The following is a 25766-nucleotide window of genomic DNA, read 5'->3' on the forward strand; positions in this document are numbered from 1 at the left end:
AAAGTGTGGTTGTACTGAGTGTCCTAGAGCCCAGCTACAGAAAATAACACAAGTATGTTAATAATTGTTTTTCCTCTTCCTTGCTAATAATTTACACGGTTTAGTATTACTTGCAGTCAATGAAGTTCCTTGCTCCAGCAAGTGCGCTTGCCTTAGAGGGAGGCGATATTCTATTTTGTGGACCAGATTTTGTTTGTTGTTTGTTTCTTCTCAAGCAGCAGAGTCCCAGAGGCTGGAGCAGAGCCCTACAGCGAATACGCTCTGCGGGGACACGGGACTCATGAGCTTGTCACTTGTCTGCTGTCTTTTGCTGTCAATTGTCCTTTTAGTGCAGCTGGTACTTGGTCTCTACACCCGCTTCCCTGTGCTACGAAAACATAACGCTTTATTTTTAAAGAGGATGAGGAGAGAGAGAGAAAAAAGTGGTTTTTTTACTGTCAGGCAACAGCTCACCTGATGGTGATTGAACCTGCTGCTGCAACTGGCGTTATATGTAGTAGTAAAATTGGAAGAGCAGAGGTGACTTTTCTTTGTGTGTCACTTGTCTGAGGTCTGACATGTGCTCATCTGCCGCTGTGACAGAATACCAGAGTGTAGCAGCAGTTGTGGTGCTTGCAAGGGAGAAAAGAAACGATGAGCCGGATACGTGAAGAAAGTGGTAGTTTAGTATCCTACTGTTGGCAGCTCTGGCATTCTGGCTTCTTTTGTGTAGGCCGTGAGGACTTCTTACGTGTTTATAGTATTACAAGTTTTATTACAAGTTTTCTTTAGAAGGAGCTGCTATCAGGAGGTTTCTCAGAGCGGGTAGGAAATGGGGAATCAGCAGTTCTGCAGCGCCAGGCCGGCCCCTGCATGGCCTTGGGCGAGCCAAGGGAAATGCCCAGCACTTCTGGAAGATGTACTTTCTATTCTAACAGTGATTTTAGAGCTTAAAACAGGGACTTTAAAGGAAAAATAATTCTGCTCTTTGAGCTCATTTGTACTGATTGTGTGACAGCGAATATACGGTGCCCTAGCACAGGCCTGTTCTGGTACATCTCTCCCTAGTGCCACTGCAATTCATGTAAAAGTTGCTCCCAGCTGACCAGGCACTGGGTGATCTTTTCTGAGAAGGCAAAGTGTTTGGAGGTGATGTTCTTTGTAATGTTTCCAGATGAACCTGTTGCCTTTGCATGTGATGTATTGATGGCAGTTTGTATTGCTGGTCCACTTGTTGTAGCAAGGATGCACAAACAGCATAAGGAGATGTAAACTAGGCAGATACATGGCTAAAACCACAAAAAATGAGAGAGAAACTCTCACACAATAGCTATACTTTAATTTGTGGCTTGAAATTTACTACATTATTAAATTTCCTACTTCCTCTGCTCTGTCAGTAGTATGGATTAATGATTCATAAAGGTGTGTTTTAAGGGCTGGGTAGTTTGTGTTTTTACAGTATTCATGGGAGTCCCTGTTGCTTCTTTGTTTTTCCTTCCATCTCCCACCTCCCAGGGTTGTTCACACATAAGCCATTTCTCTTTCCAGCCTCCCCTTTCCCTTTTCTTCCAACAGGCTGTTTCTAGTCTGTTGATGATCCTGTGTGCCCAGCTGCATTTGCCAGCATTGTAGAATTGGTGGCTAATGTTTTTTTTTGGACATTTGGTTCTTCCTTTCCAGTGCTACCAGCGTGGAAGATCAAACGGAACCGTAGAAATGGAGTTGTATTGACTTAATGTAGGTCCTCTGGCTTGTACTTTTTCTGTTGACAGTTTGGTAGTTTTAGGGGGATGCTTTGTCTTGGAAGGAGTGTCGAGAGAAAAACTGAAATCAGAACGATTTGCTGTCTGTTTTGTTTCAGTGGAAAGCTGGTTTCACCAAAATGGAAAAATTTTAAAGGCTTGAAACTTCAGTGGAGAGACAAAATCCGTCTCAATAATGCCATCTGGAGGGCATGGTACATGCAGTGTAAGTATCACGCTGAGTTGTGTCACTTGCTATATGTTTTCCAAGAGGTGTATATGTAAGAAACAAGAAGAACTAAAATTACTGTTTAGTGAAAAGCTCAGAAATGTGCTGAAGGCCCAGATGTCTTCGCCTTTGGATCAGTGTGTTCTTAGGGATGTCCACACAGAGGCTGTACTGAGCAGTCCAAGTGCAGCCCGAGATCCCCGTTTCCTTTTGGTTATCTGGATGGAACTCTGGCTAGGGCTTTTTCCACATCTCACCATTGAAGTGACAGAGGTCTCTGCAGAGCCTGCGTGTGCTGAGCACTTCGATTTTCATTCCTGTTTCAGACCTGGAGAAGCGCAAGAATCCAGTGTGCCATTTTGTGACTCCACTGGACGGCTCTGTTGATGTAGAGGAACATCGTCGGCCAGAGGTGTGTAAAACCTGAGGAACACACTAATGAGCTCTGGAGTTTATCGCAAGATTTTTATTCTGCTGGATATGAGAGCAGCATAGCAATTATTGCCTCTGTTGTCTTTATTTAGAAGGAACCGTTAGTATAAAGGAGATGTCTGTTGAACCCATTTTTGTAAGTTTATGATATTGAGATGACCAGGGTGCGACCAGAAGGACATTTGTTATCTGTGTAACTTATGCCTGTATTCTAGTTTACTGAAACATAAGTCATAGAAGTGCAGTTTGAATAGTTAAGATTTTGACAGCCACCCGTCTCTTCTGGCTGGAGATTGCTGAAGTCAGTGCGAAATCAGTGACAGCTGTTTCCAGGATTGAATCTAAGTGATGCTTTGAGAGTCTTGTTTATTTAATTGATGAGATGTGATTTCTAGACAACAAGCAGTTTCTTTTTCTGTCAAGGTAACTTCACAAAAAGAGTGAATATGACTTTGCATACTTTCATTTCTGTGCTTTTGTAAGCGTAAATGAAAACTAACATCTGCCCTCTGGCTTCTTGCAGAAAACCAGTGAGGCCCTTGATGTGGCAATATGTGGCTCTCTCTATACTGCATAACTCTAGAATAATTTATAACTCAAAGGAGTTCCAGATGAGTTTGTGGAACTGTCTCAGGTTTTTGAAAGAACAATGTTGGTGTTTGTGCTGAAAGATGACCCTCGAACACAAGAAAGTTGTGTTAAGGCTCTCATTAGTCTGCTGTCCCCAACTTATACACTGCTATCTGTGATACATTAAAGACCCACATTGTTCCGATGCTTTTGTTGCTGTTAATGTGTGGCCTGCAAGGTCATGCTTCTCCCTGAGCTGGACATCAGGTTTCTCTTGCTTTGTGTCGTTCTTAACAGCTTTCGTGTACGTGTGTGCATGTTCATGTGAAACTCTTTGCCTGTTTTCTGCAGAACAGGATATTAAATGCTTTATACGTTATATTTTAGTAAATTAATTTTTAAGTTTGGTTTTTTTTTTCATTTCTTATCTATCGGTTATGGTTGAGCTGATGTGGGAGATGCCGACAGTGCAGTCAGACATCATCTCTTGTTTATTGTGGGGAAGATGAAGTTAGTACTGTCAGATTTACTGTTTGTGACAGCTGAACTCTGGGACAGTGGGGGCTGCTGATACATGAGCTCAAACAGAATGAGCATGCTTTCTTTTGCATTTTTTATGCCTGAATATTTGCTTGGAAATTTATTGAACATTCAGCCATTACATGATTCCCTGTAATTCATGGTATGTGTTTGTGTTCTCAGGCCATTGCGACAGAAGGGAAATACTGGAAACGAAGAATTGAAATAGTCATCAGGGAATACCACAAGTGGAGAACATACTTCAAGAAAAGGGTCTGTTGGTTTACACAGTGAAAGTCACTTACTTGAACTTGATCAGTATGTTGTTGCTTTCTGAGTTGTGCCGTCACTTTTGCTAGCCTGCAAGTACACTTAAAGCAGATAGTACAGGCATACTCATCTGTTTAGTCCTACTTAACTGAAAATCATTGTGCAGAGACTAATTGTGCATGATTGGATCTTAAAAGTTTTGCAAAATCCAGTATTCTGCTGACATATACAGGACCTATTCTGACTTTAACATCTGTTTCATTCTCCTTTTGCAGTTACAGAAACATAAAGATGAAGATCTTTCAAGTTTGGTCAGGGTAGGTAATACCACCAATAACTGGCAGTATTTGTGCTTGTACGACCTGTAATAAGTAACAAAGCTGTAACATGCAGTAGCTTGCATTGATTAAAATCTAAAGACAAGCATCTTGCTTAAGCCTTAATTATGATTAAACACCTTAATGTTTCTGTGCCTTAGAGAGCAGTGGAAGATTTGTAGTTTAAATTGGATGGAGGGAGAGGCTGAATGTAAATTGCTGTGGCAGAAGAAATGAGAGTCAGTGTTGGGTGTGCAGAAAGATCGATGTCTTTGAGAGCTGGCACATTAGTTTGTGTGTTACTGAGTCGTAACTGCCCCTAGTGCTGCGCTTGTGTACCTGGATCTGTGACCATGTGTGTGCTACATGTTGCACATCTTCCTGCTGCCCACAACGTGGACAAATAATGTGCCAGGACTGAAAAAAAGGGCAAACTTTAAAACCCCCTAAAGCCATCAAACGTGCTTTGGCCATAGAAACTGATGATCAAAAGCATTGTTCTGATTTTTTTTTTGCCTTTTTGGCACTAAGGATAAGTCTGGATCTGTTCCAGTTTCACAGAACTCTGGACTGTTTTGGCCATGAGCACCAATGCACAGTCATGGTGTTGTTGGTGTAGTTACAGCTGCATGTTGGCTCGGCTGTAAGAACCTGACTGTGTGTGGTTTTAGTCTGCAGAAATGCAAGACTATTGAATTTAGCTCAGCCTGTAGTGAACCAAGTCACATTGTGTTGCATTTTCACGAGCTGAAAGTGCCCACGAGAGTATCAACATACCTTGTGCAAAGTCAGATTGTAATGACACTTAACTACATTCAGATACACTTCAAGATAGTTGTTCGCTTTGGGTTTTACATGTGCATATTATTTTAAAATCTTTATTTAAACCGAGAAATCGTTACACTGTAGGTACAAAAATATACGTATAATCAATGAAACTAGAAAGTGTTGTTGAAATTATTTTGACATATGTCCTTCTAGTCACCATTTGGGTTTTTTTTGGCAAAAACCTTTCCCAGAGTGTGGCAGTATTGTACTGAAGTTTTCTGTTGTTGCCAAGATCAGTGAGCTGAAGTTGTTGGTGTATCAGAAGTACCACCGATCTCTTTCATTCCTTTCACACGGCTCCTAAAGGAGAGTTGCTTTCTCTAAAACTGTGAAAAATGAAGACTGTTTTTATACATCTGCACCTGACTGCTTTAGCGTTATCTAGGCAGCCTGACTTTTCTTCCTTTCCTTTGGCAGGACGATGATGTGGTTCTCTGGCAAAAAAGAAGGTATGGCAGAGAAACCCCTGTCCCTATGGAGGAAGGCAGCCTCTTGGATGCAGATATGCTTATGTCCGAGTTCACTGACACGCTCTTCTCCACACTGTCTTCACATCAGCTGGTTTCCTGGCCAAATTCCAGGGACATAGGTATTTGCTGGCTGTCAGCTGGGTTGATTTTGCAGTGGGAACCTCTAGGAGAAGTCTGGTTGTTTGCTTTGCTGCTTTTCTAGTCTTGCCTAAGGAATTTATCCAACTTTGCCAATAGAGATAAAAAATAGGTGAGAGAATCAAGCTCTCTAATGCTTTATAAGTTATGGAGCCCCAGTTATTCGTCTAAATTTAATTTCTGTCTTAGCTTCTTACGTGCCGCTCCAGGCACTGTCCTCTGATGTTGCTCTGAATAAATCTGTAATGAGCAGTATTTACCTATATCAGTGGTGAAGGCATTGTTATTTATCTCAAAGCACATTTGTGTAGTTTTAAGGGAATGCCCATGTATTTTTCTTTGGCTATGTCCCTTAGAACAAGGGCAAGTCACAGCTCCTCTAAAAACAATCCCACGGGCTACAAAGTTCTTTTGAATGCTCCCTAACGGGACAGATATCCACTATGCATCATCCTTGCTGCATGGATGTCTAAGTTGTCTGAGCAACTCCAGAGCAACTGTAGTTTACATGAAATGTACCTGACGCAAAATGAAGTGGATGATGGTTTATTTTAAAATACTGCACTATGAGCTGTCGTGGTTCAGGTTGTGCTTCCCAACAAGTGTATGTATCGTTCAGCCGGGCAGGGCAGTGGGTTTGGGAGGAGAAGGTGTCCAAGCTTGGCAATCCCCAGTTGTTAATTAGAACTTTCAGGTTCCACCTCTTCCATTTTACTGGTTGAAAGTTTCATTCCCCAATAGTTTTGCTTTCAGCTCTGTGCTGTAGTAGTGAGGAAAAGCAGATGCTCGCTTCATTTCAACAGGAGTTTTTCTGTAAACATCCTGGCCCAGCCTGCCTGTGGAGTGTGTGTTGGTGTTCTAGCCAAACGATGGATTCCTACTGCCGTTACTGTGCAAGTGATGTGAAAGCTGATCTGATCTGTCTTTTGAATTTTCCAGGACACTTAGGAAATGCTGACATGATCCAACCAGGGCTTATTCCTCTCCAGCCAAATTTTGATTTTATGGATACTTTTGAGCCTTTTCAGGGTAAGAATCATATATATAGTCAATTTATTTAAAATTACAGTGATTTATGAACTAGTTTTTAACAGAAGATTAAATGTTGCAGATACCTACTCTCTTCAGAAGGCAGGAGATTTGAGTGAAGGGTGAAAACACTTGATAGATGTTTTCATTGTTCATTATTTCAAACAGATGCATATGTGGGGAGACTTTCTTGTTACTGTGACCCCATTCCTTTTCTTACCTGGGTTTGAGAGTCACTTTAAGATTGTTTATTCCAGTGTTTGAACCTGGTTGTTAATTTGCCTTTCAAATTAATAGCATTTAGACCTGAAGTCATTGAGTATTTAAAGACAGAACATCAGATGTGGACAGGAGAACTCGCAGAATCACAAAGGGTGGTTCTTAGTGATGAAGTGATTTAACACTTTGACTTGGAACATTTTCTGGTACTCTCAAGCATTACATATGACATGAAACTACTACTGAGAACTTTGATGTTTATGGATCTTCGTGGAAGTCAAAAGTCACATCTGTTTGCTGGGCCTGTGTGCAGTCTGCATCAGAAAAACAGATCTTGTGGGACTGCACTGAGAATCAGCTCTTGGCTGTCTGTGTGCAGGCAAACCTTAAACAGCAGACTGATTTTTGTATTGTCCTCAGCTGGCATGAAAGTTGAAGAAGTCTGCCCTGAAGAGATCAGTTCCTCGGAAAACAATACATCACTCAGTCAGCAGCAGTTGCATGAAGCAAAAATCTCCTGGTTTCATTATTTGCTAAATAATATTAATATTCCTGTGAATTTTAGCATCTAGCAATGCCATACCTTGAGTATGAAAAGCAGATAATTAATAGGTGTCTTTTCATATTTCAGATTTGTTCACACCCAGTCGTTCCAGTAGTTATTTCCCTTCTGTGTCTGCTGTCAGCTCAGGTACAACAGACAGCAGCAGCCATTCTTCCCAGGTAAGAGAGGTTCTCACTGTTTAAAACAGCCTGTTCTCAGACATGTGTGTGCTATGAATACTCTGATATGAGCCACGTTCCTTCTCAGAAGGAGTTCAGGTAAGTTTCAGGGGTCCTGTCTCAATCTGTAATATTTTTCCTCTCTGCCAGTCTCCTGTCCTGCCGTCGGGTTCGTTGCCCAGCCCGCTTCCAGCAGGCACCCTCGGTGACGGACTGATTGCTTCCCCAGTACCTGCGCCCGTCATTCCCAATGTTGACACCGACCAGTGTTCCAGCATTAGGAGTGAGGGATCTTTCATCCAGCCACCAGACTTCACTCCTGACTCCTCATCTCTCAGCGGGCCACAGACTTTTATGCCGGTGTTTCAGGCACCCTTGCCACTGCTTCAACCTGCGACGCAACAGCACCCAGCCCCGTTGCCTGCAGTGCCTCTGAATTCCAACTTAAGCTCTTCACCAGCTGCATTTGCTGCACCAGAAGCCCCGAAGTCTGGCCTCTGTGAATCTACAGTTATCACCCACACAGCTTCTGCGACATTGACCCACAATGCCCCTGCCACCACCTTTAGCCAGAGCCAAAACTACATCCTGGCAACGCAGCAGCCGGGTGCAGGAGTGCCTTGTAACCTGGCTTTCCAGACTGCTGTCCTGCAGGGCCAGCCCCGGCCCCAGCTGCAGTCCCAGCTGACATTTGCACTCCCCAAAGCTCTTCCTCTGGCCAGCACTGGGACAAGGCCCAAACAGTCACAGAAAAGAGTGCCTGCTCCGAAGCCTGAAACAGTGTCCTTATTGGTAAAGAATGCCTTCATCACCCCAGGTGAGAGCACTAGGGGGGTGATGCTTTGCTTTTTTGGAGTGGGACTAGTAGGAGGGAGAGACCTTCTTGCTTTTCTTGGTTTACATAATAAGTAGAAATATAACTTCTTGAGGGTGTCCAAGGGACTTCTGAATCCACTGGTGTGTGACTACACTGTTCAACAGGATGTTTTGACTGCTGCGAGGACTGGAAGCAGTTTGGTTGTGAATGTGAAAAGCCAACCTGCCAAAGGCGGGGATATCTCCTCATAAAATTTGTGCTGGGCTGTGTAGATGCATCAACCCGTGGGATGAGTAGAGCTCTGTGCTCCTACCCCACAGAAACCTTGGGTTGGATTTTCAATGCTGTTCTGATTAACTGTCCCTCAGAGCGTTCAGCCACAGCAGAGATGGTGAGGAGGTGGTGTGGAATGGAGAATGCCACATGTGTCACTGTCATTGACTCATCTGGTTGCCCTGGACAAGTCACTACACCTCCCTGTGCATCATCATGCTCTGTAATAGCAGGGTACTCGTGTACGTCCTTTGGTAACACTTTGGCTGTATTCTGAGGTTCATCTTGGTGTGCCTGAAACAATTTGAGACTAAGTCCGGTGTTGGCCGGGGAGCAGCTGTTGAAGTGGACCACAGCGTTGGTGCGGTTGGAAACAGGGCAGTGTGCTTCTCATCCACCACCAGTGTTCCCTGGAAGGACCAGGGGGATGAGAATCAGCCCTTCCAGTGGGGAAGGACTAAGAACAGGAAGGGCAGCTGGAGGTCTTTGTCTCCAGCAATCTGCAGACTCTTGAGATGCTGCCAGGAGCACGTGATTTTCAGCTCGGAGTGTGAGAGCCTAACCAATCTGCTGGGACCTCCACATCGCGGATGATTTGGAGCCATTTAAGAATAGCAAGTGTGAGTAGAGAGAGTTTTGCTTGTGGTGGTTCTTGTGGAAAAGCTCAAGACTAGACAGGACAGGCAGTACACGTTTTTTTAGGACTGTCGCATGCTGGTTTTAGACTTGCGCTGGCTGGGGGCCAAGTGACTTAAGTCACCTGAAATGTGCAACAATAATCCAAGAAAAACCCTGCCTGGAGGAGGATTGTTAAACAGGCTTTACTAAGAAGCAGGTGTGTCTGCCAGGGCTGGGCATTGTGGTTACCCACCAAAAAAAAATAAATTGCTGTTCAGGAGTAGAACAGACCCAAGGATCTAATTCTGGTGTGTCGCTGGGAACAAGATGACCCATGATTAATAGCACAGGGTGTTAACGGCAGTGTTTTTGTCTACAGTACATTATAAAGCAAGAGTCCGTGTACCTTCAGCAGTTGAGATGTGCATTTCTCACCTAGTAAAGCATTGAAGGCATCTCTCATTTTCAGAAAGTTTTTGCTCCTAGCTTTCTTAGTGCCTCCTGGGTTGTTCCTCACCCCATGTATCACTTTTCCAATCCTTCATCAATTACTTCTGAACCATCACAACAAATGGCTTTGCTTCTCAATCTAGATTTAAAGTTGTTGCTGTTTTTAATTCCTGGCAGTGGCGTGTGTTCAGGGATCACAGTGCTCCTAAACCACTGGGACACCAAGCTCGGAGGTCAGATCCAATAGCATAAATAGAATAAATGTCAGTACTTGTAACTAAGGCATTTATGCCTGTCACTTGTGTTCAGGACAAACAAATCATCTCATGACTAAAACAAATTATATTATAACCTGTGTTAGAAAGGAATGTGTAACATTTACTGCCCTGTGATATAAGGACTCAAAAATCTGCACAGATTCTCTCATCAGGTGCAAGATTTCACATGGGAAAGAACTCTGTTATCACCACTTCAGGATAAATGTTCTGATTTTGAGAGAAGTCTGCAAAAGACGCATGTGTAGGATACAAGCATGAAAAAATCTAAAGGAGCATCTAAATAGGTGCTGATTGTTACAGTTACCCAAATGTGGAAGTCAGAAATACCCACTTTGTGCAGCACCATTAATGCACTGGTAGTAGCCGGCTCTTGAGCTCAGTAAAGAGGTCTTAAGTCTGGCTTAACATTAGTGAACAGTGGAAGGGTTGTGATTCCAGCTTTGGATGTGGGAATGCTCAGAAAGAATGAAGTCCCTTTGTCAGACGACAGCGCTCTCTGCCAGACAGACCCACGCAAGGGCCGACCCGAGGGCTCTGCAGTCCACAGGCCTTTCTACTAAAGGCTATACGGAAACTTTAGTTGGTTCAAAACACAGTTGTTGTTGGTCACAGCAGTTGTTCTGCTGTGTGTGTCTGTCAGTATCCTGATGCTAAACCGCAGAGGGGTGGGTTGGCAGTGACTGAACTACTCTGACACTTTTCCTACATCACAACTTTATTAGTATAAAGAAGAACTGGAGCCAATGCAGCCTAGAATGAAACTGAGTAAGTTTGGTGTAGTATTCTCAAGGAGCAGACAGAAACTGTGTCTCTGTGGGATTCTTCCCTCAGTAACAATATAGGATGGTTAGTCATGTTCTCAGCAAAGCCTGGGCAAGAACAGTGTCAGCGGTAATGCCATGTCAATAACTGTACATCTGTGTTGGTTAAATTGAGACCTTAACAGATTTATTTTAGACTAGAATACTGTAGTGGTGAAAAAAAACAACTTGAGAGCAAGGATTCTGATTCCTGTTGTGAGGGCAAGTCTCCTGTACAGACTTCATTTGTAACTTTCTCTGCAGAGACAAGTGCTGCTATTCACAATGATCTCTAGCTGTCTAACACTGCAGAACTCCTGGTTCTTTAGCCTGTTTTCTGGAATTTTGGTACTGATTCCCAATCGCATTTGCTTGTCTTGTGCTTGTGTGTCCTGTAAAACAGCTGTAAAACCAGATAGTCAGTGAAGTGGTGGGGAAGAGAATTTAAAATACATACAAGGGAGCATGAAGCACTGAGTTGGTTTCTGTCATGACCCCTTCCTGGTCAGCAAAGCAAGCCCGAGATCCAAGTGTGGATGTGAGAGTAGAGGTGAAGATGATCCTCCTTCTCTCTGATTTACTAGGTACCTCTGTAAATTCACCTTGAAACAGTGACAACGATGCTAGAAACCTCAGAAATACCTGATGTGTTGGAGTCCTTTGGACTGGATTCGTGGGGTTGAGATTATCAGAAAACTGGTAGCACTTCATATTACAATGAAATAGTACCAAATAGGTTCCCATTAATCCATTCCCTTGTTCAATGACAAGTTATTTCATATAAAATAATCTCCATCTTTTTTGTGTGTGTCATTAACAATTCTGACTTAATTGTGTTCTTCAGCTGCCTTTCAGGGACAGTCCAGAGCTGTGATTGTAACTCCAGCAGCACCTTTAAAAAGAGAGGGGATTTTGACGCCAGCCACGTCTCAGTCTAATGTTGCAATTGCACCAGCTGGAATTGTCAGAGTAAGAAGAAGAAAAAAATATATTTGTTTTTTTAGGCCTGTAATTTGCAAGTAGTTAGAGCCATAATGTCCTCAGGAGGGTAACTCGTCCACTGAATCTCACCTGTTACCCAGCACATGCATTTGTGCATTTGGCATTATGTTTGCTTGTTTTTAATTTAGCTACTTTGTGGGCCTGGAGGCACTATCTAATCCTCACAGACTCTGCCTCACGCAACAGTAAGATTGCAAAGAGGTGTGTGTGTGCAGTACCATGAATGGGGATGGACTGTGCTTTTTATGGATCGTGCAGAAGCCAGAAGGAACCCAGGATGCTCACCTTTCCCTGGGCCTGTTGGAAAGCACGCCTTGAGTACGTGAGCGGGTTTCCCAATGTGTTGCGTGCAGGAAGATGGAAATAGATTTTAGCATATTATGCTGTTCATGTGTTTTAATACTGCTTTAAGTTATGAAAGGAAACTGGTCTCCTGCCAGAAGACTAACTTCTGTGCCTGCCAATTCCTTATGTATTAGCCTTTATTTCATGTCATCAGATTGTTAATGATGTGTTAATTTGCTACTTTTAGTGAAAGGCGAGGTAACAAATCTTTCTCTCTCTTTTCCTCTCTCTCTTCCCCCTTTTCCCCTTTCTCTTATCCCCTCTCTCCCTCTGCCCCACCCCCCCCCTTCCTGCTCTTTTTCTTTCTCTCTGTTTTTCTCTGTGCTATTTCTATGCTGTTCCCAGGCTCCCGGGGTGACGGAGTTCCGTAGTAACATTCTGGTTGGTCCAGCACAGCGAGCACCAAGTAGTCAACAAACCCAGTCCACAGTCTCACATCTCTTCTCTCCTAATGTAGTCCAGGATGCGTTGGTGAAAGGGGAGAAAATGTCTTCCCACAGTAGCAGTTCACAAGTTCCCTCACCTACACCTAGTAAGTTAGAAAGCTCCAAACCTTCTGTCCCCTGCACGTTTGTGTTTCCGTTGGTTAGGCAGGGTGTAAATGGGCCTTGAGGATCCCTGGATAATTTTTGAAGGAAAGGCTTTTTAGACCCTTCTACCCTGCAGCTTCAGTTGCATCCAGTTGTTTGCAATTTTTGCCTTAAACTACTGTGCAGTGTTCCCACAAACTGCAATTTTGTGCTCCTTTCTGAAAGGATGTACCATTCATAGTCACCAAGAAATTAAACTCATTTGAGAGGCATCTGCCTAGAAAGTCCTGAATAGGTTTGTTGTTCAGTATCGTAAGTATAATTTTGATTGGAGAATCTCAGACACAATCGTTGTAAACAGTAGGTAAGTGCAATGACTCCTTTTGCATGTGTGTTGATAGAGCAGTATCTGGGCTGGTTTTAGAGATGTGTACTGGGTTTGCTGGTAAACGGCTTGTGTTACCATCCTATCCCAGGCCCATAGAGCCTCAAACGGGGGAGTACAGCAGAACGATGGAATTGCAGCCTATGAGTTCAACGTGCTTTTGCTGAAGTGTGTGTGTGTGAAAGGAGTATTGCATATCACTGTTTGGGATGTATGGGCCTTGTGCCACGAGATACTAAACTTTCTCAGCAATCTCAACATTTTCTGCCATGTGGTTGCTGCATCAATAATTTGGTTGCCAACTGCATTTCAGTTCAATTCTGAATAGAAGCTTCTCAGCAGTTACATTTGCTACAGAAAGTTGTTTGTTAATGTGACTTTTCTTTCTTCCTTTATGAAGGCCGAGACTGTAAGAATTCAGGCCAAGCTTCCCCCTGCACCTCTGAGCAGAGCCCCAGTCCACAGTCTCCCCAGAACAGCTGCTCAGGAAAACCTGCCACTGACCCCACTATGACTGCTTTTAAGGTGTGTGTCCTTTGAGGTGCTTTTCTTCTTTGGCTTTGTAGCTACTTTTCTGCCCTGGCGTCTGAGCATGGACTAGAGACTAAGTCGTGCTTCAGGAACGGTGGAGTATTTGTGCTTTAGGCTTAGCTTGCACTGCCTCTCTGCTGCTCTGTTCATCTTAAAATGTCAGACTTTAATAATCTGTTCTGCTCCTCAGCGCTGTGTCACCAAAGAGGCCAGGCTTAACTGTACCTCTGCAGGTCCTTATGGTCTTGATGTCAGGTCCTGCTGTGGCTCACGGGAGTGTTATGACAGGTCTCAGTTTGCTCAATCAAAGTTTTCAGGCTTAGTTTTCTAAACTGTGGCTTTTTGCCATTGTTCTGTTGGGGATCTTCAGCTCTGCAGGGCTCTGGCCATTGCTGGAGGGGGTTAGTTCTTGACCTGCTGAGTGAGTTACCTGTCTCCAGGGACGCTATGCTGCTCCACAGAGGAGCAGCTCCACAAGTTACAGCTGTAAAACACTTCAGAAATTACTGGGGTAAGAACTGAGCGGTCTAGAGATAGCATCTGAAATCTGGCTGTATCTCATACACAAGCTGACCTCGTCAGAACACTTCCTGTGACGGTTTGAGAAGCTTCTCCTCAAAAAACAGCCAATGCAGGAAAATCAGCTTTAACCTTGTCATTCATTCAGTTGTCAAAGGGAGTGTTAGTGCACCGTCCTGCAAGTACCAGCCTCTTCTGGGCTTCTCTGTCTTTGAGTTAATGTCAGCTTGGTTGCGCCCAGTTCTAGTTCTGTTGCAGAGGAGAATCAGAGCTGCCGCTTGCTGAGCATGCTGCAAGTTACCTGCAAAAGTCTGCCGTTCTTTGCTTGCCGTAAGTGCTCACAGTCAGCAGTTGCAGCCTGTTCTTGCTGCTAGAGCGCAAGTTAACGAAGGAACAAATTACTAGGACTGGCCGATGGTGGGAAAGTGGCCGCTAGGTGGAGGAGTGTTCTTAAGAGTAAGGGCACTACAACAAGATGGGCTATAGTATATAGTAGTTCTATATTGCTGGGTAACGTTGGTTTTCCAGTTTGGCAAAGCACGGAGGGTGCTGGAAATCTCAGTTTTGCCCTTGAACCTGCATTTTTCTGTGGGTTGGGTCAGTCACTTCACTGCATTACATTTTTTTCCACCGTTATAAACTGGGGTGATGGTGAGCTACTGCCAGAAGGGCCGGCTCTGCCGAGAATGCGTTCTCAAAGGGCAAACTCCTTATTTCCTTCCAAGGATCTTGGTGGAAACAGCTTCTAAGTTTTTAATGCTACAAATGAAGATGTTAATTCCTGACAAAGCCTTTATCTTCAGGATAGCCTGAAGTTGTGGATTCTTTTTTCTTTCTTATTTTTGTCAGACTGCCTGTTTACATCAGTAGACATTATGTATATATTAGGAATAAATGATTTGGACTCTTAAAGGCTTCAACAAGATCCTAACTAATTACATGCCTCAAGAATTGGAATTTGACTTCAGAAAAGGCAATTGTGTAACAGTCTTAAATAGCATTTTTTTACTGTAGGAAGAAAACTTTGAAGGTTTGGAATTTAATACACTGGACACTCATTTTTAATAACTTAAATAATTGTTTGCAAGTTTATAGTTGTGTGGCTTTGACTGGGAAGACTCTGAATGCTGCAATTCAAGAAAAATCATACTATGAATTTGAATAACTGCTGTAGTCATAGCAGTAGAATGGTAAAGGAGAGCAGCATAGACTTAAGCTAATTTTATTTATGCAGAACCGGCAAATGAAGCATATTTCAGAACAAAAACGAAGGTTTAATATCAAGATTGGTTTTGATGCTCTGGTCAACTTGGTTTCACCCAACTCCACATTGGTAAGTAACTTGGCAGCACTAACAGTTTAACATGAGATATAAGGAAGGGTCATTCTAAAAAGGCTTGTTACTAAATTGAGTCTCTTCACTGTTGAATGAGAAAGCCAGTCAGTCAGGGGAGACACTCGAACTGAGGGACTTGGAAAGGGAAGGGTGATAAATCCACAGCTTATAGTTGGAACAGCACGTGAAAGCGCTTCCTCTCTTAGACGTTGTTCTCTGAGGCAGCTTCAAATGCTGAACGAATTTTGTCTGGTGAAATACTGCAGCTTTGAAGCCAACAGGGAAAGAAAAAACCTGATCTTTGCAATCCTTGCTCTTGGAACACCAGTAATGAGGATTTTTGTCCTATTTGCAGCATAAGATGACTTTGCGTTTACTGTTACATCACCTTTCATCTGACATAGTGGCTTTAGTGAAATGTCTGATTATTTTTGTTTCTCAAGTACGGATTTTTAATTCTTTCCTCAAAACTGAAGAGTATTTTTAAAAAGATCCATGACATTGTTTCTTTTTCCTTTGGTGATAGCTAGACCATGGTACCTTCTGGTTTACAACTTCAGGTTTCCCAAACTAAATAATCTATATTGTAAATTTTGAACACTATTAATCTGTCAGCAGATGTCGCACATCCTTCAGTACTTAAGTAAGAATTGTAAATATTTTTAAGAGGATAGGTAATGAAATAAACCATGTAAAATTGTGAAAATACTTTCAGCAAAGTAGCAAAAATGTAACTTATTGAAGAAAACAAGCACTGCAACCACCTTTCTCTGTACTAGTGTGCAAATGAGCCAAAGAAATTTAGGGTTCAGTATTATCTTAGGTATTTTGATCTGCTTATCTATGCGCTTTTGCACACAGTGAAGGGAACTTAAGGTGCTGAAGTGCTTTTTTGGGTGTTACAGCAGGTTAGGGGCAAGTTCTCAATCTGTCTAGCTTTGTTCCATGATGTGAGCTCTGTGTTTGTGTTTGGTCTAGATCAGCCATGCACTCACGCTCCAGAAAACAGTAGAATATATCGCTAAACTACAGCAGGAAAGAGCCCAGATGCAAGAGGAAACCAGGCGCCTTCGGGAAGAAATCGAGGAGCTGAATGCCACCATCATGTGAGATTGGGGGAGATTTCTGTAATGGAGCAGAGCAGCTTGAATGTTGCTTTGGCTGACGATGGGATGTTTGCCTCAGATGTACCAAACCACAGATGGGTGTTGAACACAAGTAGGGTTGCTACCAACTTCCAAACAAAAAGCAACATTGCTGTGAGATGGGCTCTGGTAGCAAACCATGGGGGTTTTCAGCAAGCTCTGAGCACAAATACAACAACGGCAGCAACAGAAAAGATGCATTAGGTCAGAATAATTCTGAGAAGAAGCCAGTGACGGTGGTTTTTTTTAAGCTAGGCTCACCAAGTGATCACTCTTCATGATGGCTTTGCAGCAGTTTTCTTTCCAAATGCAGTCAGTTCTTATTGGAAAATATGATTGAGTACGTAAGACACAGGACTTGGAATCAAGAAGCTTGTGCCACTGGCTGCACATAACCCTGATGGGTCATTTAACCTTCCCGGTGCCTTAGTTTCCTCTGCGGGTTTACGATAGTCATGTGTTATCACAATGCACATTGAGAAGCCCGGTGGCTTTTCTTCCATCCACAGAGGTGTCAGGCTTAGGCATTATGTTGGACTTATCAGCAAATCAAAATCTTTTTATATTTCTTTAGAAGTATGATGATGTCTGTTTGGTTTTATTTTAAACTGATCTGTTTCATAAGCGTCCTTATAACATTTTCTTCTGTAACATTGCTCAGAAGTAACTCTATAAATTTGTCCTTGACTCCTAATGTGGATGCAAAAACCTTCTTTGTTCTATACTATACTTTATGTTTGATTTTGTCGCTCATAATAACAAGTGTGTAGCAGCTTGAGAAATCTCTTTGCTGCATGAATATAGACAAAATTGATTGGAAACAGTATGTATTCCTGGCTGTAACAATTACATTCTGGGACGGGTCATGCACTGGGAAGCTACTTCAGTCAAGGGTACTGGGGATACACACTTTTCCCTTGCTATAATTCATTCTGTAGGAGAAATGTGTCCTTTCTGATGAGGATTTTGACCTCAGAACCTCTTCTTTTCAGTTCGTGTCAACAGCAGCTCCCTGCTACCGGGGTTCTCATCACACGACAAAGATTTGACCACCTGAGGAGTATGTTTGATGAGTATGTGAGAACCAGGACGCTGCAGAATTGGAAGTTTTGGATTGTATCCTTTTGTATTAACCTGCTGAACTTGAGGTTTGATACTAATATATTTAGAGCCAAGAGCTCTGGATCCTGATGCTGTGAGTTTTAAGCCAAGTTATTTGAATAACTTACATCCTCAGTTGTCATTCACATCTCCATGTGGGTATGAATCCTTGCCCTATAGACTGTTGCGAGGCAGAACCCTTTCACGTTAAAGTGTGGGATCAGACTATTTGGATCAAACATCATTAGCTTGAATCAGTTCAGGGATATTGGTAATTAGCAATGACCAGTGGTGTTAACCTTCTCTTAAACTGCTCTCTTAAACTTCATACATTCATATAGCTATTTATTTTCAGTTTATATTTTCTATGTTTGTGTTCTGTGCTGGTTATTTCACCCTAACTGCCTGGATAATATAATTACAAATGTGCATGTTTGTGCATGCAGGAATTACAGTGGTTTTAATACCTTGATATGTGACAATACTTTCTTTGGTCTTTCCTGGGTTTTGTTGGCCCTAGAAAGACACCCTTAGCATCCTTTTAGGAAACAACTCTCAGCAAGATCTCACCCAGTCTATGATACCTGGTGCAACTGTTGAACCTCTGGATTCTACAGCACTGTTAACTCGGGAATAGTTTCAAGACAATTACAAAAATATAGGTCTTTAATAAAACAATGAAAATGGTTATTTAAGGACAGTTCCGCCTGTGTTTGCTGATTGGATAGTGTGTTTATTTTGTGCAGCTTCAAGGCGTTAAAATCAGTGAGAGACTCCTAGAGGTGAGCAGAGGTTATCAGGGATGAAGGTGCAATTTTGGGTAGCTGGGTTTTGTAGTATTTGGGAAAGACAATGGCTTTTGTAGCTGATGAAAGACAAGGTTGATATGCAAAGTAACATTCCCAAACTTCCCTTGACAAGTCAGGATATAAATGTGACAGAACAGTTGTTCTGACACCTGGATCGAATCCTTAACACATGCGGACATAGTTCAGAATGTCTTGCAGTAAAAGCTGACAAGGTCCAGGGTGAGTGCTAATAGTAATAAAAAATCTGCTCCTCGTGAAATGACTGTGAGGGAGAGAAGGGCAGTTTCATTACAAATATGAAAATACTGTAGTTTCTGTTGCACATAGAGGCGAAATGAGTAATCTGGTTTTGGCTACTAGAGATAACCCAAGAATAGAATACTCTTGAATATTAGAATATCGACAGAATAATACCCAGGCTGTTCTTCCAGTCACTCTGTAAAAGTCTGTAAGCACATGCAAATCCACTCAAGTGTTCTGGGTGATCTTGGTTAGACTGATCTTGGTTGTCAGCCACAGTGGGAAAGCTGGGGGTGTGTGACCCTGCTGAGATTGATTTGGGCCGCAGTCTCACATGCTGCTGAATGTAGTCAGGATATCCCATCTGGAGTAGTGTGGTAAAAGCACCGATTCTGAGCCTTCAGATTAATTTTATCATCCAACCAGCTTCTGAAGTAAATGTACCTGTAAGCCAGAATCTACTTGGTGAATTATTGTGACAGTGTCATAACAAGCTGTTTTCAGTTCAAATACGGTGAGCGTTCCAGGAAAGCAGGCTAAGGCTTCTGTACCCTTTTGCTATGAAACCATCAGTGTTGGATGGAAAAGGTGGCAATGAAGAAATTGAACAAATTACATGTATGTAGAAGTTCTAGATACTCAAGCACTTGCAAGAGTGCCACAGTGTGCAGTTGGTTTGTAGGAGATCAGGTGAGTTGTACAGGAATTTTACAAAAAATGAGGAATATAACTAGGAAGTGAGGTTCAAATTTTTCCTTTGTCTTAGTGTTACAGATTTAAAAAAATACTTTTTGAAGTGTTGCAATCCCTTTTGTAGTTGAAGTCCATTTAGGAGTCCATTGGTTTCTCTGCAGACCGAACTGTAGTAGCCTTTCCTGCAGGATGTTTTCACTCCTCCTTTGTTATCTCCCTTAACATTTGATGATTTGCAGTTCAGCATTATTATTAAGCCATTGTTTGAGTCGTTCAATGGGATGGTTTCCACATCGAGCTTTAAGGATCTGAATCAAACTGCAATGGCCTGGTTGGATCAGCATTGTTCTCTTCCTGTTCTGAGGCCAAGTAAGTGAAGTTCTATCCAGCAGTTATTCCAGATTGTAGTAGTGACACCACATATAATACTATTTCTTGAAAGTCAGAGGATGATAAAGAAAGCACGTGGTGCTGAATATGACTTCCAGTTCCTTTTTATTATCTCAGTGGAAAAATAAGAACCTCGTTTGACTGTGAAGACACTTGGTTGCATGCTTAAAACTGAATAGAAAAACTAATTGCTGAATATAGATACCAGAATTTAAACAGTCTCAAGCTGCATTTAACTTTCAAATAGTCCACTCTAGCTGGAGTAATTTACCTCATTGTGAAGGAAGACTTCTGAGATTTGTGTTCAGCTTTCAAATTACTTTCTGTTTGGGCATGATTGCTTGATTCTTTCCCCCTCGCAATTCAGCAAGTATTTACATTTATAGTTAAAATTTCCAAGTGGGATTCTCCTTTGTAGAAGAAATAAGTGTCTTGTTAAAAGTCCTGAATCTCCATTCCTTGTTCCTTGGGTACAGTTCTCGCGCATCTCTGTTTCTCGCTGTGTGTGGAGGTGTGCAGGTTTTGCAGAAATATTTCCGTAATTCTCCCATGTAACAGCCTTGCAGCACCCGCGTGGATCTGTTCTCAGTCATACTAAAGGCTTTTCTTGTTCTGACCTTTTCACAGTGGTGCTGAACACCCTTCTGGATCTCAGTAAAACCACCTCGATTCTGTCAGATCCATCGCTCCTGCCCGAGCAAGCTGCGGAGGCCGTTAACAAGATGAACACAACAGACGGTGACACCTAACAACCAAAGACGATGGGTTGCTTCTACAAGGGGTGGAGAATCGGCCAGCCCAGCCGCCTGGCGAGTCTCCGGTCAGTTGGTGCACTTTATAAAGAATTCTCTCCATCACCCGAGACATTGTTGAGGGCACCTGGCTCTGCCTTCAGAATGTGTGCAACTATGATGCAACGTTGTCAAAACGTTTTGATTCCTCTTCAGTGCTGTGCTGTACTCCATTAAGTGAGAAAACACCAAGCTCAGGTAAATTCAGCAGGTTTGATTCCTGCGGGCAGCAATATATCTCCATCAATGCAGCATACATCTATATGCAACAAATGTATTTCTACGAAACAGCTTCAAGTACGAAGTTCTCTGAAGTGTAAATCTTGTATACCAAGGAATGTTCTCTTAAAGGGGAAATATACTTTCGATTTTGTGAAACAAAATGTGCTTTTTATTTTGTTTTCTGGTATTGAGTTCCATTTGTTTTACTTGAATAGTGAAAATTGTTAAACAGGATCATATTAAAAACCAAAGGAGAAGAAAAATCTGTCAATAATGTCAACTCGTGACAAAAATACTAGAATTAAAATCTCAGGCTCTGTTTTGTGTATTTTTATTTGAATGAGTGTATCATTGCATATGAGCAGTCTCAAGACATGCTTTATTTTTGAGCAAATAAAGTAGCTGATTTTTATTATTTTTTCCTGATACAGCCATTGCAAGTGAGTAGCAGGCTCTGCAGTAAGTGCAAGAAAGGGGTTTGAGGTTGTGCAGTTGAGATAGCTACATGAATTTCCTATGCATTTAATCTGGGAACTGTTTTCTTGCACTCAGCAGAGTTCAGCTGCCTTCATGAAACATGTGCATATAAAAACATCCACAGGTAAATGTAGTAGCACTTCAGAGACAAGAGTTGGGGTTGTAATGTTAAGAAACGGGGTTTTTTGTGATCTCAGAAACTGTATCAAAGCACATGGACTTGTAGTCAATTCTTTGCTGCTTCATCTTTTTTGCTTGTTCTTTTTTGCCTTCTGCCTGAAAAACCTGAAACCCTAGCTAAATTTGGTCTGTATGTGAAGGTTGTGTTCAACATGAATTATAAAACATGTAAGAATGTTTATGTTTCAAATCCAAAATACTGCAGAACACTTTTCTATGACTGTCTGAGCAAGTACTATGCTCTGCTGCAGATTAACCTAAGTCTCATTACAGCGGTGACAGCACTGGGATATTCATTCTGGCTGATTGTTCGTAGTCTGGAATGATCCTGTGACTCTTGTAGTTCCACTCATTACTTGATTCTGATTCTTAAGAGCTATGCAAACTGTGAGTAACGGTTCCCTGGTACCTCCCCTGAGAAGTTTTCTTCCAGTTTGAAAAGCAGCCTGTCTGGAGGGGATTAGGTGGCTATCACAGCGCTAAAAGGAGGAGCAGCTGAAACATTTGGGCATCGCACATGCTGAAGTGGGGTCGGTAGGTTCTCCATCGTTTTCCTCTGAGTTGCCCCCAGTCTTCTCCACTTGCTGGGCCAAAAGAAAGCGAGGTTTGGGGAGTGGGACTAAGCACAGGGAGTATTTTTCTTTCTCTTTGTGCTGGGATTTTGCAGCTCATGGCTTTCATTGCAGAGCTCCCCCACGTGTGAGCAGGACTGTAGGGAGAAGAACAGTGAAAGGTGAATCCCAGAGCCCTCCCCTGAGCAGAGGTACTGGGTGCACAGTGGAATGGAGCCCAAGGGGAACCTGAAATGGCATGAGCCAAGTACCACAAGCCTTTCTGTAGCTGTGCAGACAAATGAGATGGGTTTTATTGTGTTTTTGTTTTTTACAGTAGATCTGAGATATCATTTGAAGTTTGTGGCACATGTGAAAACCTGTGTCCCTGTGACAGAACCAACAAAAACCCAGGGCTCAGCTAAGGAATGGTTTGTTGAAATAGCAAACACAGGTTGTCTTTGTCATAGTAATGAAAAGGTTGAGTAGATTTTCTGTGGGGATCTGTATCTACGTCTTTCGTACATAATGTTGTAATCAATCACAAAATGTTCTTTGGGATGCATCTGCATAAAAAGTGTTGAATAAGCGTAAATTCTTTTTAAATCAGTGCTTTAAATCATCCCATTTTTATCATTGATTGTGAACTTGATACCAGCGAAGTCATTTAGCACTGTGATTAGCTGGGGAGTGTCCCTCAACTTTTTCTTTGCTGGGCTGTCTCATTGAGATGCATAGATATCTACATGCATATTTGAATGTTAAAAACACGTATCCAGTTTTCTAGAAAGAAATCAGTAGGCAAATTGTCCAAGAAAAGACCCACTTGTATTTTTGCTGTGCTTTTCAGATGGGCAGATTCTGTCATGCCTCCCCTGCAGTGTGGTCTCCTGCTTGTCAGGCAGCAATCGGGCTTGATTTTTACCATCACTCGTATCAACGACGTTCGAGTTTTGTCTCAACAAGTCAAGCTCACTACAAGCAGATTTCAAAGCCCAGGGAAGTCTGATGGTTTCTAAGCTTAAATCGGAGCGTCTCAGGTCTCACTGAATGGATTGGAAGCTGAAAAGGACCTTAAAGGAATAGGAAGAGGGGGTGTGACTGAACTGCTAAAGATTTTGTCCATTAACGGTTTTTATCTGAATGTGGAGGAAAAAACCGACATCCCGGTTGCACCACGAGCTGGTTGCAATTGGAGGAAAAGTGCTTATTTCAATAACTTGTGGTGGAGAAGCAAGCTCATGGCACTATTAAAAGACTGCAAATCTTAGATAGTAAAGAGAAAAAAATGAAGTAAAAGATCGCTTACTTAGACAAGGGTGTGGGAGGGAGGGAAAGAAAAGTGAAAAGAGCCTTTCCACGTACTGCAATTACCAGAAATGATGCGGCTGCTCTTTGAAGCAGTGATTCAGTGCATTTTGTCACCTTGTTATTGCAAATCAGAATCTTTTTCTTTTGTCAGTTAACCTTGTGAGGGGTGTGATTTCACTTCATTTGGAAACGCAGCAGGAAAAAGCTGGTTTGTGTCTCACATCTGCACAATAGAACTACTGAGGATTGGTACACAAAGAGGTTGACCACGTATGTATTAATTCCTGCATAGACTTCCACGTTGGTTTATATTTGAACTCCTTACTCTGTCTTTTTTACCCATTGAGGAGTCTAAATACTGTATTTATTAAAAAAAAACCCAAAAAGTTTAATGCTTTCTCTGCTAATTTAAGTGATCTAATTTCCTCTGTCACCAAAGTATACTTAAACAAGCGAAACACACAGTGCCTATAGTCTACACAGAATACAGATGATGCACGTCTGTCTTCAGTGAACTGGTGCTAAATTTTTAACGAATCCCCATATAGTTGAATACAAGTGATATTCAGTCAAATCAGACATATTTCACTCAATAAAGGAATGGCTAGATAAAATATTTATGGCCTGTGATCCGCACAACGTCAAACTGGGATTGTCTAGTGGTGCCTCCTGACCTTGGATTCTGTTAATCAGTGTGTTGTAGATGGTGCCCACCTCAAAACACAAGTTGTGGAGAACTTTTGCATTATCTGGTGTAGTAATCGGGCTCGTATGACGCTCCCTGTTAGCAGAGGAATAGGTGGTGAAAGTCCAGGAGCAAATTAGAAGTGAAGGAATTAACGAGCAGTAGGAGCAGAGTCAAGCGCACGCTTCACCAGTCTGATCTCTGCACGAAACCAAAGGATTCTTCATTAACACAATTTGATCCGATTGGCATGTTTTTCCATGCTTTCTTAGACCCCTCGGGAAGCTTTCCATGAAGGGAGGCTGCCTAGAATGTTTCCATCTGTGCCTTAGCTCTTGGTGTTGTGTATGCACTTGATTTACCTGAAGTCAGACATTCTTCCTCTTAATACAATGCTGTGTGGAAAACCCAGTGAATCGAGCCAGTGGGGCTTCGCTGGGTTTTAAGAGGATTTTACGTGATTGGCATTACTCTGTCCTTTTGAAACCGAGGTTGCAAAAAATTGTGTGAATGGGAAAAAATGTGTCTTTCCCCCGACTTCCCCGCTGCGTACACAGGCACATGTGCACACACGGTCATACCAGAAGCTTGACAGAAACCCAGTAAATATGAAAATGCTTAAATCTCTAAATCTGAAATGGCTTCAAAAGACAAAGGGCTGTCAAATTGTGTTGAAAAATAGCGTCCCTTTACTTTGTATCTTCAGGGGTTTTTACATTCCCTTGAGAGCGTATGTGTGTATGCGAGTGTGGTAGAGGTGACAGGGACAGGGAAATTTTATTTTGTTTGCTTTTAAAGCCTCAAACTCCTGAAGAGCAGTTTGAGCCCCGGAGAGGGAAGCTCACTGCAGAAACATTCAGTAAGATAATGCTTATGTAGTACACATTATTTGAAAGCTATTTTGCTTTCTGTGTTTCTGGACTGGATAATTCTTGCCTTGATGTTGCCAACTAGAAGATGCTGCTGAAAATGGAATGGGTTGTTAACTATTTTGACCTATCTTTTTTTTTTACTCTTTTGGTTTCTTTCCACCTTTACTGCATGGAAAAACACCCCAAATCAAAAGGCTGATGATACCTGGGTTAGGTGCTGTGGGGATTCAGTCATACCGGTCTTGGAGGACTATGGACAGCTGTTGATGACTTTTAGGAGGTTTTTTGCTTAGGTGAGACAACAGGAGTTCTCCTGTTATTCCTGCTCAATTTAAACACTTGAGTTTCAGAGGAGTTTGTGTTGTTGTTTGTTTTTTCTTTTATAGGACCCCAATATTGTTCCCACAACATCAGTTAAGGCCTCAAGTTTCCTTTTGTTTCATTCTCAGTTGGATTTCATGCTGGTTAACTGTGTTAGAGCAGAAGTGGTAGTACCGAATTGTAGGTTGATCCATAAAATTTGATTCAGTTTCATGGAAACACATCTTAGGTATATAATAGAATTACTTTCTAGCCATTATCTGAACTGCTTTTATATCTGAACTTTTCCAAAGTGAATAAGGTTTCAAATCAAAAGATATCAATGTTAGGAGCGAGCCTTTTAATTAACAGTACAGTGAATACACTGCTCTTTTTCTTCTTCTATCTTGTATTTAAATGTGTTTTAAGTGAATGGAGTTCATTCTTGTTAAAAAAACAAAGCTTGGAGGTATGAGGAGTTCAGGTTGTGCTCTCGCTTTGCCTAGGTTTGCTGTTCCGTTGCATGACACAACTTCTGTTGTGCTGTTGATATGTAGCACTTTTCAGTAGGTCTGTTAAATTGTGCAATGCATTTTTTTATATTTACAACCAAAACAATAAAGGTTATTTTTTGGAAGAAGCTAGTCGTA

General features: G+C 42.1%; 1 protein-coding gene across 4 annotated transcripts in view; it reads left to right on the top strand.

The window, feature by feature from the left end:
• Positions 1–25756, top strand: part of MLXIP (MLX interacting protein) — a 47616-nt gene extending 21860 nt beyond the window's left edge. For 3 of the 4 annotated variants that reach the window (XM_065032933.1, XM_065032930.1, XM_065032934.1), the window contains 16 exons: positions 1841–1947; positions 2277–2362; positions 3655–3744; positions 4017–4058; positions 5304–5475; positions 6434–6523; positions 7374–7465; positions 7616–8282; positions 11546–11670; positions 12394–12580; positions 13364–13488; positions 15248–15346; positions 16328–16455; positions 17487–17610; positions 19577–19706; positions 20355–25756. In XM_065032933.1, the coding sequence (XP_064889005.1) occupies positions 1941–1947; positions 2277–2362; positions 3655–3744; positions 4017–4058; positions 5304–5475; positions 6434–6523; positions 7374–7465; positions 7616–8282; positions 11546–11670; positions 12394–12580; positions 13364–13488; positions 15248–15346; positions 16328–16455; positions 17487–17610; positions 19577–19706; positions 20355–20476 (2286 nt within the window). In that variant the 5' untranslated portion in view covers positions 1841–1940 and the 3' untranslated portion in view covers positions 20477–25756. The remainder of the gene's footprint in view (positions 1–1840; positions 1948–2276; positions 2363–3654; positions 3745–4016; positions 4059–5303; positions 5476–6433; positions 6524–7373; positions 7466–7615; positions 8283–11545; positions 11671–12393; positions 12581–13363; positions 13489–15247; positions 15347–16327; positions 16456–17486; positions 17611–19576; positions 19707–20354) is intronic. The other variant, XM_065032931.1, reaches the window with a different exon arrangement.
• The last annotated feature ends 10 nt before the right edge of the window (positions 25757–25766 follow it).

The sequence above is a fragment of the Columba livia genome, chromosome 17 (assembly GCF_036013475.1).
Source record: "Columba livia isolate bColLiv1 breed racing homer chromosome 17, bColLiv1.pat.W.v2, whole genome shotgun sequence".
NCBI classification, from domain to species: domain Eukaryota; kingdom Metazoa; phylum Chordata; class Aves; order Columbiformes; family Columbidae; genus Columba; species Columba livia.